Consider the following 13,240-nt stretch of genomic DNA (forward strand, 5'->3'; position numbering starts at 1 on the left):
TCGCTCCCGGCCAGCCGTGGTGCACTAACCCCTTCAGGCTGTGTTCACTTCCTGCGCTCCAACAGAAACCCAGCCTCAGCTCCCAGCACCGCCTGCCCCGGCTGCGGAGCAGACAAGCCTCTCGGGCTGGTGAGTGCCGGTCGGCACTGATCCTCTGTGCGGGAATCTCTCCGCTTTGCCCTCCGCACCCCTGTTGCTGCGCTCTCCTCCGCTACTCCGAAGCTTTCCCCCTCCGCCACCCGCAGTCTCCGCCCGCGAAGGGGCTTCTAGTGTGTGGAAACCTTTCCTCCTTCACGGCTCCCTCCCACTGGTGCAGGTCCCGTCCCTATCCTTTTGTCTCTGTTTCTTTTTTCTTTTGCCCTACCCAGGTACGTGGGGGAGTTTCTTGCCTTTTGGGGGGTCTGAGGTCTTCTGCCAGCGTTCAGTAGGTTTTCTGTAGGAGTTGTTCCAAGTGTAGATGAATTTCTGGTGTATCTCTGGGGAGGAAGGTGATCTCCACGTCTTAGTCTGCCGCCGTCTTCCCCCAGGGACCTAATGTATTATTTAAACTTGTTTCATATTCAAGTGTCTGGAGATTTTTCTGTTACTCTGTTGTTATCTAGTCTAATTCTGTATGGTCAGAGAACTTTGTATGATTTCAATTCTTTTAACTTTGTAAAGGGTTTCTTTTTTTAATAAATAAATAAACTTATTTATTTATTTATTTTGGCTGCATTGGGTCTTTGTTGCTGCACACGGGCTTTCTCTAGTTGTGGCGAGCGGGGGCTACTCTTTGTTGCGGTGCGGTGGCTTCTCTTGTTGGGGAGCATGGGCTCTAGGTGCGCGGGCTTCAGTAGTTGTGGCACACGGGCTCAGTAGTTGTGGCTCGCGGGCTCTAGAGCACAGGCTCAGTAGTTGTGGCGCATGGGCTTAGTTGTTCCGTGGCATGTGGGATCTTCTAGGACCAGGGCTTGAACCCATGTCCCCTGAATTGTCAGGCAGATTCTTAACCACTGCGCCACCAGGGAAGTCCTTAACTTTGTAAAGGTTTTTAACCCACATGCCTATGAAAAGAATGTGGATTCTGCTATTCTTGGAGTTTTCTGTTAATGTGAGATCCATTTGATAGATTGTTCAGTTTTTCTACATTCTTACTGAATTTTCTGTCTACTAATTCTATTGTAAGAGGAGAGTTGAAGTCTCCAGCTACAATTATGGATTTGTCTTTTTCTCCTTTCATGTATTTTGAAGGTTTGCTGTTAAGTACCTAAGTATCTAGGATTGTTACATTTTTTTGGCATATATACTTTTTATTATTCCATAATGTTCCTCTTTATATCCCTGGGAATCCTCTTTGCTCGGAAGTCTACTTTCTCTGATATTAACATAAAGCCACTCTAGCTTTCTTTTGATTAGTGTTTGTATGGTATGTCTTCCTCCGTCCTTTTACTTTTAACCTTCGTTTATCATATTTGAAGTACGTTTTCTGTAGACAGCATAAAATTTAGATTTAGACCTACAATCTTAACTGTTCGCTCTGTTTTTCCTTCCTCTCTTTCCTCTTTTTTGCATTCTTCTGGGTTATTTGGACATTTTTTAGTATTGTTTTTAATTTATTGTCATTTCAACTATCAGTTTTTTTAGTGGTTGCTCGAGGGCAGTAGTTCTCATTGGGGGTTGTGGTGGTGGTGATTTTGTCCCCCAGGGCACATTTGGCAGTATCTGGAGACTTCTTTGGTTGTTACAGCTGGGGGGTTGGGGGATGCTACAGGCATCTAGTGGGTAGAAGCCAGGATTCTGATAAGTATCCTACACTGTACAGAACAGTAGCACTCCAACGAAGAATTATCTGGCCTGAATTAATAGTGTTAAAACTGAGAAACTCTTTTCTAGATACCATAATGTATTTCCTTGCACTAGAGCTAGAGCTGGGTTTCAACACAGCCCAAAACTTCCAGGTTTTGGGCTGTGTTGAAACCAAACTTGGGGGGCTGCCAGAGAGGAAAATAATGGTAAACTCACCACTAGTTCAGTGGTACTTCAAATTCATGTCTTCTTCCTCCTGCCACTTTTCATTTTTCAGAGTCCTCAGGTAGTTGCCCATGCATTCTGTTCATTTTACGGCTGTCTTCAACAGGAGAGAAAGAATGGCATGTACCTAGTCTATCTTGTCCAGTTTTTCTATTGAGCCTCATATCTTTCCTTTTTGAATTTCAGGAACTCATCGTTTATTATAGATTTTAACCCCTAGTCTGTTTATAACATTTTAAATATCTCCTACTTCTCTCATCTCTCTGCTCTGTCTTTAGTGTCCATAGTTGAACAGCAAACCTTTATTTTGTTATTGTTGTTGATTTACAATGCTGTGTTAATTTCTACTGTACAGCAAAGTGATTCAGTGTTACATATATATATATATTGTTTGTCGTATTCTTTTCCATTATGGTGTATCACAGGATATTGAATATAGTTCCCTGTGCTATACAGTAGGATCTTGTTGTTTATGAAAACCTTAATTTTAATGTAATGATATCCATTGGTTTGTTTTGGCCCTGTGTTTTCTTTTTTGGGAATTTGCTTAAGAAGTCATTCCTCACCCAAGGTCTTAGAGTCTCCTACATTTTTTTTTCTATTATTTTAGACTTTAACCTTTCACATTTGAGTCGTCTGTCCTCATGGAGTTCACTTTATATATACTAAGTGATATGAACCCAACTTTCTCTAAATTGTGGGTCAATTTTTCCAGTGTCATTCACAAAAAAACTATTTTCCTCAATGATTTATCAAAGCATTTATCAAACCAAGTTCCCATATATATGTGATGTAGTCTGTTCTTAAATCAGTTTCACATTATTTTACTCTTATGGCTTTGTAGTATTTCTTAAATATATGTGGTAGAGTGAATCTCCAATCTTCGTTCTTTTCAAATTTTTAAGCTCTTTATGGATCTTCATTCTCTATAACAGTTTTAGAATGAGTTTGTCAAAATGCTAGAATTTTAATTGGAATTACATTAAATATATAATTTATAGATAATTGAATCTTAATAATATTAAATTATTCCATCATGAACATGTTTCTTTACTCATTGAGGTCTCCTGTGTCCTTTGTAACAGATTTAAAATAACCTCTTTAAAAATCATAGGCATTTTTTCTTGGTTAATTCCTAGACTGTTTTAGTGTTTGTCAGTAAATACTGGGAGTGGTAACATTTCTATTTTTCTTAGTATTGCTGGTATAGAAGAATAATTACTTTTTTTGTCTAGAAGCCCTGCCAACTTTTCAAAACTGAGATGGGGAGGGTGCCTGGGTTACATAATATAAAATATGGTCACCTAATTTTGTCCCTTCAACATGGCCTGGCATTGGAAAGTTTCCTTAAAAGGTGACATGTGTAGGTAGACATGCTAAAATATGTCTTGTACGATCTTCTTACCCTCTTACTTATAACATCTCAATATAAGCCAATGTCACAGAATGATTAATTATGATAGGAACAATAATGGGGTTAATTTTGATTGGGAAGCTATAATAAAATAGGATTTTAACTCACTCTGTAAGGTTAAGACTTTCATAAGGTGGAACAGTAGGATTTCAGGCTACGGAAAGAGCAAATCAAAGATCCAGAGACATAAAAATGTCTTCAGTTGTATAATTAATATCCTTCCTTTTCCCCTCCACTGTGAGCATATCCCTCCATAATATTCTGTTACAGTTGATATTGGACTATATACTATATTTTAGGCCCCTCCTGCATGTCACTTTATAGATCTTAACTTTTTCCATTAATGGCCTGGTTGTTGGCTCTGTTCTACAGTATTACGTCAAGTTCCTTAATTATTTCTGAAGTATATTATTTTTCTATACACTTTGCCTCATCACTAAATTTTCTGGAGCTCTAAAGAAATTTTTGAATGGTACTTTCTAATTTTTAGATGTACAAAAGGGGAAAAAATATAAAAGGAGATTTAAAGAAAAAGTTTATATTTTGAAAGATGAATCTTAGGCTCATTTTTTGCATATAAGTAAACCTGATAAATAGTTGTGATACCTATATTTGATTTACCTTAAAAAAATTTTTTTAAAAACAGATCATATCTGAAGATATTGGTGAATTACAGAAGAATCAAACTACAACTATGGCCAAAATTGCACAATACAAGAGGAAACTCATGGACCTTTCCCATAGAACCTTACAGGTAGTAATTTGGACTTTTTTCCAACACTTGTAAGACTGTATACATGATGGAAATGCTAAATATGGATTTTTGCAATAGAAAAAAACAGACTAAAAGGAAATAATAATAGTCTGAAACTGAAAGTACCAAACTTTCTCATTAAAACCTGGAAGTTGGAGGAGAGATCTTACAGGACTGGGTGAAGAACGTGAAAATATCCTAAAATTAGCATTTTATTGAGAGGGTGGTGGGAAAGCAGTGGAAAAAAAAAAATCATCTTGGTGCAAGAAAAGTATGCATCAGATCATTAATATCTGGTTTTCATAAAAATAGTAGAAAAATACAGTTTTGATTTTGAGTGCTAGAAAAGGGAGTGTAACTGTTAATGAATGAAAAACAATAGAACTTGCAAATTAACAAGAGGAAGTAAAAGAATGAATAGCAACAAAAGTTGAAATTATCATGAAAACAAACATTATGTAGCAGAATCAATGGGATACAGCAAAAGCTGCACTCAGAGGACAATTTATAACCTTAAAAAATCTCCATTTTTAAAAGTACAAATGCAAAAAGTAAAGAACTTAGTACTGATCTTAAGTTAGAAAAATACTACTGCTAAGCCAACAGAAACCAATAAGAGAGAAATAAAGATAAAGTGAAATAAGTAAAACAAAAAAAAATTAATCATAATAGAAAGATTAAATGGAAAAGCTGTTTCTTTGAAAAGACCATTAAGGGACTTCCCTGGTGGCCCAGTGGCTAAGACTTCCACACTCCCAATGCAGGGGGCCTGGGTTTGATCCCTGGTCAGGGAACTATATCCCATATGCTGCAGCTACGGGTTTGCATGCTGCAACTAAAGATCCTGCATGCTGCAACTAAAAGATCCCACAGGCTGCAACTAAAAGATTCTGCACGCTGCAACTAAGACCCAACGCAGCCAAATAAATAAATAAATAATTTAAGGAAGAAAAAAAGACCATTAAAACGGCGAAACATGAGTCTGAAGAAGGAAAAAAAGACTCATCTCATGAGCCTGAAGAAGGTAAAGAAAAATTAGAAGTGAGAAAGGAGACCTTACCACAGATATACCCAAGAGAATAAGAAAATACTGCAATGGAATTCACAGCAGTAAACTGAGAAGTTAGAGAAAACATGATTTTCTAGCAAAATGGATCTACAGAGAAAAATCTTAAATAGACAAATACCATAGAAGCAATTGGGAAAGTTACTAAAGATCAACCATGGAAAAAGCACCAAGGTCATTTAGTTTCATTGCTGAATTTTGTCTAACCATTAGCGCTAATTCCAAAGTTACTTTATTTCAGACAAAATGAAAAATATAGATTTTTTTAAACAGTTTCATTGAGATACAATTCACATACACCATACAATTCACCTATTCAATGTAATTCAGTGATTTTTAGTATATTCATAGTTTTGTACAACCATCACCACAGTCAGTTTTAGAACATTTTCATCACTCTAAAAACAAACTCCATACCCATTAGCAGCAACTCCCCATTTCATCCCAAACCCCCCCAGCCCTAAGCAACCACTTTTTGTTTGTATGGATTTGCCTCTTTTGGACACTTCATATAAATGAAATCATATGGTATGTGGTATTTTTTGACTGGCTTTCTCTCACATAGCATAATATTTTCAAGGTTCATTCATGTTGTAGCATGTAACAGCACTTCATTCCTTTTTATTGATGAATAATATTTCATTGTATGACTATACAACATTTTAATTTATTCATCAATTGATAAACATTTTGGTTGTTTCCACTTTTTGGCTAATATGAATAATGTTGCTATTAATGCTTGTGTACAAGTGTTTGTGTGGATGTATGCTTTTGTTTCTCTTGGATACATAAACCTAGAATGGGAATTGCTTGGTCATGTGGTAACTCGTATGTTCAACTTTTTGAAGAACTACCAAATTGTTTCTCAGAGCAGTGGCAGCATTTTACATCTCTGTTTTTAGTACCCCAAAACAAAAATGTATAAACAGATAATTCTAGTAGAGATGCAAATTACACTAAGCAAAAGAAGCCAGACTGAAAGGGCTACATATGGTATGATTCCATTTATATGATTCATGCAAAAGGTACAACTGGAGGTGGGAAACAGATCAGTAGTTGCTAGGAGCTGGAGGTAAGGGAGAGGAGGCTACAGGAGGCAGGAGGGAACTTTTTGGGGTGATGGAAATGTTCTGTATCTTGGCTGTGGTGATGGGAACTTGTTTGTCCAAATACATAGAACTGTCCACCTAAAAAGGGTCAATTTTGTTGTATGTGGATTATACCTCAATAAATCTGACCAAAGAAAACAAATGCAGAAATTCTAAATGAAATACAAGTAAAGAGAATCCAGCTATTTATCAAATTCTAAAGGAATATACTTTGAGTAAGGTTTATTTCAGGAATGGAGGGTTGGTTTTGTAACAGGATATCTAGCAACGTAATTTATCATAGCAACATATGGAAAATATATAAGTTTTCACAAATGTAATGAGCAGGGTAGTTAACTAGTATAAACACTGAAAAGAGATCATCTCTTTTTGCTGATGACATGATTGTATATCTAGAAAACCCAAGGAAATAAACTATAGAATTAATGTGGCAAGATGGCTCAATATGAGGTAAATGTACAAAAATCAGTGTTTCTTTATACTATTAATGGAAATAGGAAAATATTTCATTCACTATTATGAAAAAACTGTAAAATACTTAGGAATAAATTTGAGGAAAATATACAATCTGAATTAAGGTTTTCACAAATAGAAAGACAGATAAACCATATTCTTAGATGAGAAGACAATATCTACTTTATAAAATTTAAAAATTACAACATTAAAAAAATTAAAATCTGTCAGTTCATAAATAAAGATAACTGTTTTGAGAATAGCTTCTGGGGGGAAAAAGATAGTGAAGGGGACTTGCCTTATCAAATTTTAGAACCTATTTAAAGCTCTTGTAATCAAATCAGTATGGGATTGGTGAAGGACTGGATATAAAGATCCATAGAAAAGAATAGACAATCCAGAAATAGATGCACATGTATCTTAATATGACAAAGGTGGTATTTCAATTCAGTGGGTTTATTTAATAAGTAATGCTAGAGTAATTGGCTATCCATCTGGAAAATAAAATTAGACCACTGTATCACACCATATACAAAAATAAGGTGTATTACAGACTTAACTCTAAGAAATTTATGAGGCTGCATGTACAACCTAGGGACTGGAGAGACTTTTAGCTAGAAAGCCAGAAACTGTAAAACAAAATTGACTATGTAAGAATTAGAAAATTTTGTATAGTAAAAGGTAACAGAAGCCATTTGTCAATAGTCAAGTGATTTCAGAAAAAGAAAAATTTGAATTTGCAAACAGCACTGATTTCAGTTGTAGTGTTTGTATTATACAGATATCCTATAATTTGACCTAAAAAAACCCCAAGTGAAATACGGGCAAAGAATGTATAAAGCCAGTTCACAGAAGAACAAATGCAAAGTAGTTCTTAACCGTTAAAAGACGGTCCTTTAACATTCAAGGGGGGAATTCCTTGGTGGTCCAGTGATTATGACTGCGCTTCCACTGCAGAGGGCCCGGGTTTGATCCCTGGTCGGGGAACTAAGATCCTGCTAGCCGATCCCACAGGCCAAGTGGCGCGGCCAAAAAAAAAAACAAAAAAACACACATTCAAGGGAATGCAGGTTTTTAAAAAAATTTGTGTGATCTCTTTAATACTCATCAAGAGGATCTTTGGGAAAGCAATCTAGCAGCTTCTAAAGACTGAGCACACACACTTTTAAACCCAGCAATCTAATTCCTGGGGGTCTATACAAGTAAATAAAGTTATGTATACAAAAATGTTTATTACAGCATTGTTCATAGTGTCAAAACTAGAAATAAAATATATACCCCTCAACATAAGAATACTTGAGTTTATTATTAATAATGCATGAAAATTATGTAGTCATTAAAAGTAACAAATTAATGTAACTTGCCTAATAAAAATGGGCAAACATAATTCAAATCTTGAACTGTTAATGATTCTAACTATTGTTAGTGTATTCATCTAATTTCTTTCAACAATTGATGTGTAATAAAATTACTTGCATAACTGAAAAGAGATGATTCTATCGTTATCGGTGGGTTTTCTTTGTATAGGTCCTAATCAAACAGGAAATTCAGAGGAAGAGTGGGTATGCCATCCAAGCTGATGAAGAGCAGTTGCGAGTTCAACTAGATACAATTCAGTGTGAACTAAACGCCCCTACTCAGTTTAAGGTAAGCACTTATAAGACCATAAAGCTAGAATTTGTTTCAGGTGGATCTGCAGAGAAATGTTACTTGGGTCTTCAAAAAGAGGAATTTTGTATACTTGTTTTTTATTAAGTATTTGTTCTCTTTAATCAAAACTTCCTTTTTAAAGTAGACTCTTAATCATGATGTTTTGGGCTTGTATTAGTGTTTCAAATAATGTACAGAGGGAGAATTGACACCTTTAATTATAGTAGTACCTATCCTTTATTTTTTTTGTGGTACGCGGGCTTCTCACTGCTGTGGCCTCTCCCGTTGCGGAGCACAGGCTCCGGATGCGCAGGCTCAGCGGCCATGGCGCACGGACCCAGCTGCTCCGCGGCATGTGGGATCCTCCCAAACCGGGGCACGAACCCGTGTCCCCTGCATCGGCAGGCGGACTCTCAACCACTGCGCCACCAGGGAAGCCCTACCTATCCTTTTAAAATAAAACATTCTCTTTTAGAAATGGTTGCTGTTATGAGCAGTTGTAGTTCAACTCAGTATTTTTATTTATTTATTTATTTGGTTGTGCCGGGTCTTAGTTGTGGCAAGCAGGCTCCTTAGTTGCGGCTTGCCGGCTCCTTAGTTGCAGCAGGCGGGCTCCTTAGTTTTGGTATGCAAACTCTTAGTTGCAGCATGCATGTGGGATCTAGTTCTCTGACTAGGGGTCGAACCCAGGCCCCCTGCATTGGGAGTGCCGAGTCCTATCCACCGTGACACCAGGGAAGTCCCTCAACTCTGTATTATTTTTAGGGCCGACTGAATGAACTGATGTCCCAAATCAGGATGCAGAATCATTTTGGAGCAGTCAAATCTGAAGAAAGATACTACATAGATGCAGATCTGTTACGAGAAATCAAGCAGGTAAGTGTTGCACTAGAGTCACCTTTTAAAAAGGTGAATTCACCACTTCACATCCATTAGGATGGCTATTATCCAAAAAAAAAAAAAAAAAAAAAACCAGAAAATAACAAGGGTTTAGAAGATGTGAAGAAAATAGAACCCTCATGCATTGCTAGCAGCAATGTAAAAATGGTGCATGCAGCCACTGTGAAAAATGATTCCTCAAAAAATTAAACATAGAATTACAATATAGTCCAGCAGTTCTGCTTCTGGGTGCATACCTAAAAGAATTGAAAGTAGGAACTCAAACAGATTATTTGTATAGCCATGTTCACAGAAGCATTATTCACAGTAGCCAAAGTGGAAGCAATCCAAGTGTGCATAGATGGATGAATAAACAAAATATGGTATATATACAATGGAATATTAGCCTTAAAAAGGAAGGAAATTCTCACATGCACACACCACATGGGTGAATTTTGAAGACATTATGTGAAATAAGCCAGTTTAAAAGGACAAAAGTTGCATGATTCCACTTACATGGAGTACCTAGAGTAGTCCAATTCATAGAGAGTAGAGTGGTAGTTGCCAGGGGCTGAGGGGAAGGGGAATGGGGAGCTAGTGTTTAATGGGTACAGAATTCCAGTTTGAGAAGATGAAAAAGTTCTACAGATAGATGGTAGTGATTGTTGCACAACATGATTTACTCAGTGCTACTAGACTGGACATAAAATGGTTAAAATGGACATGTTATGTATATTTTCCCACCAAAAAAAAGTTAATCGTTCTCTTCCCCTGTCCCCCACATCGATGAATTCCGAGGTAATATAGACAACCGAAGTACCCTAGACCCTGCTGCTGTGTGTGGGCAGCAGCAGCAGCACCTGGGGGTCGTTAGAAATGCAGACGCTCAGTCCGTACTCCAGACGTCCGGAAGCTATATTTTTCAAGATCACAGAGTGATTTGTATGCACAGTTAAAGTTTGAGAAGTAACTGCTCTATATCACATATTCCCAACTTATATGATGCCACATATCAATTATAAATATGTAGAGTTACTGAGCCTGTCAGCCCTCAGGGGACCTGGGTGTAGGCTGGGGTAGCCAAAACCTCCAACCACTTGTCTAAGGCTCACTTTCTATGAAGAAGTTGGGACATACTGCTCTAGCTTAGTTTCATTAGTATAAATATAGATTGGTTTAATAAAAGCTATCCAACCATCAACTGTGTCTAAAAAATATATTAAGATGGTAAACTTTGTGGAACATATTAGGTAGGATTAATTGGCGTGGCAGGTTGGTATGACCCTGAGGATTTTAGGTAGTTATAAATGTCATCAACAAATCTGATTTTATTATGTGCTTTAGAATGGATATTGCCGTTACATGCAACTAAAAACTAGTTTGGCTTTTGGGTTCTCGAAAAGTATACATACACTTGATTATATTCATATTGACAATAAAATTAACTGAGAAAGATTCCAGCATATTGGAATAAAGAACTATATAAAAGAGTTTATGTATGCAGTAAAATTGGGAATAATGTAAACACCTACCTAAAACGATGAAAAGCAGTATATTGTTTTGGAATTGAAGCATCATGGCTCATCACCTGTATCTCAGTTTCTTTATCTGTAGAGAAGAGGTAATAATGGTACCCCCAAAGTGTGTGCTCAAAGGGATTTTAAATGAGTTAATACCCATGAAACTCTTCAAGCTGCCTTAACATCTGGGAAGGACTCTTTAAAATGCTAGCAATTGTAGTTATCACCATTATCATCAGTTTATACTTTGTACTTTAAAACATGGAAATCCTCAGTTTTCAGAATGATTATTTTGCTAGTCATCTATATTTGAGTACCTTCTTGCATTGTTTTAATATACCTTTGTTTTTAAAGGAACCTTTAAAACTCTGCATCTTTTGTAAAATTTCTGTTACAGATATTGTTCATTGTATATTTGATTTTATTGCTTTTTACAGTAGTATTTTACTGTATTTAGAAGTGTTAGCAAAAGATATAGTACAAATGTTTAAATATGCAGGTAATGAGAGCAGCCACTAAGTGCTGTGTTGCTGGTAAAACAGTGAAAAACAGCCTTTTTCCTGTGAGTAGCGTGCAGTTTAATAAATACATTGATATTTTTAAAATTCCTTCTAGCATTTGAAACAACAACAGGAAGGCCTTAGCCACTTGATTAGCATCATAAAAGATGATTTAGAAGATATCAAGTTGGTAGAACATGGATTGAATGAAACCATCCACATCAGAGGTGGTGCCTTCAGTTGACAGTTCACAATCTTGTGTTAAAGGTTTGTGAAATACGTTTTCTTGTTATATCAGACCTTCCTTAAGAATGAAACTGACCAAGTGGAGGGGAAAAGAAAGAAAACAATCCTCTCTCCTGACTTGGTTTTTGAGAAGGTTCCTGACAAATTATTATTCATCAAATCTGAAATAACTGTCACTTCACTGCTCTTCAGAGATAGCCTTTGAAAGATTTACATCTAAAAGCTGTAATTACTTTAAAAAAGAAGTACATAATTACCAAAAATATTTCCTATTGTATATTTTTACAACAGCATTCTTCTTAAAAATAATCATCAGTTATTTAATGATTATTCTCCATTGAGCCTGTACTCTGCTCTCCATAGCAAGTAAATAGGAAATGTCTACTTTGCACATAACAAACTGTATAATTACTTGGCTGTTGGAGATTTGTACTTCAGAATGTAAATGTATGTCAGTTTTTATATTTGTGAATTCATCTGTGGGAGGAGTAAAGAAAATCCAAGAGTATTTAATGATTAATGTGGTTTTCTTTCCATTCTATAAAGATTTGAAAATATATTTTTATATTATTTTACTTATTTGGAATTTACAGAACACACCTAAGCAATTAGGATATAACAAAATTACATTTTATCATTTTTACAACTTTTTTTTAAACCTTTTTATTTCTAAAAAAGATGAAAAGTTATAAATAAATTCTTGATTATAATTACTTTTTATATAATTCTGTCTGGTGCTTTATTTGGCTCTGGGAGAATGACCATTCATGTCCACACAAATATTAAATCATAATCACAGCTCAAGAATTTCAGTTTTAACCTGGATTTAAGTCTGACTTTACCCTCTAAGGAAAGTATATCAATACTGATATATTTTGACTAGGGTACAGCAAATAAAAATTACTTCCTATATCATCCAGGATAAAGAATTCTCTAATACATCATTAGTATCTGAAAACACTGGAAAATCTGAATTAGACATGATAATGTGCAATAGTGATTCTTAAACAACTAGATAATTTTAAACAATTCTTCCTCCTACAAACTGCACACCTGGGCTGCATCATGTTGGCCCTCTTGGAATGCTTTAACTGTGCATTTCTGCGTAATGCTTTGTCTTATGATGAGAGATGTTAAAAGAAACAGCCCCATGAACCGTGCCACTGTGTTTATTATGAGGATGGCAAGGAGTGTGATGCACTGTATATCCAGAGGCCTCCCTCTGAGATCCCACTGAAGGAATCTGTCAAGATGCAGACTAGCTAGCTAACAGTTGTGTAGGAGACACAAACAAGGTTCACGGGGCTGTTTCTCATAACACCTCTCATCTTTCTCATCCATGTAGCCAAATGTGGAAGGAGTTTGCCCCTCTGCACACCCTCTCACTGTAGGAAGAGCTGGTGAGCTAATAGATGAGAACTGTTACTTATTGAGCCACATTCTCTGTTGGGCAGATGGCTAATCATGCATACCATGCTTACTTCTCTAGCCTTTCATTTTTCGTCCTCTCGTATTGTTAGGTTTCTAATTTCACAAGCCCTAGATAGGGCTCGGGGTCTGCCTTTTAAAGACAGGCCCAGTTAGCCTCCTAAGTTTTGATCCTGCTGGTGACTACATGTGTAAGGCAAGGCCTGTGGTC

The 13,240-nt window shown here is 36.4% G+C and overlaps 1 protein-coding gene across 3 annotated transcripts in view; it reads left to right on the top strand.

Annotated features, from left to right (window-relative positions):
* The window catches only part of NUP54 (nucleoporin 54), a gene marked incomplete at its 5' end in the record, with an annotated part of 38,044 nt that extends 25,729 nt beyond the window's left edge, over positions 1-12,315 (top strand). For all 3 annotated transcript variants that reach the window (XM_079709434.1, XM_079709435.1, XM_079709436.1), the window contains 4 exons: positions 4,071-4,178; positions 8,334-8,453; positions 9,222-9,332; positions 11,471-12,315. In XM_079709434.1, the coding sequence (XP_079565560.1) occupies positions 4,071-4,178; positions 8,334-8,453; positions 9,222-9,332; positions 11,471-11,599 (468 nt within the window). In that variant the 3' untranslated portion in view covers positions 11,600-12,315. The remainder of the gene's footprint in view (positions 1-4,070; positions 4,179-8,333; positions 8,454-9,221; positions 9,333-11,470) is intronic.
* Positions 12,316-13,240: the final 925 nt, after the last annotated feature.

This window comes from Hyperoodon ampullatus (assembly GCF_949752795.1).
Source record: "Hyperoodon ampullatus genome assembly, chromosome: 1".
NCBI classification, from domain to species: Eukaryota; Metazoa; Chordata; class Mammalia; order Artiodactyla; family Ziphiidae; genus Hyperoodon; species Hyperoodon ampullatus.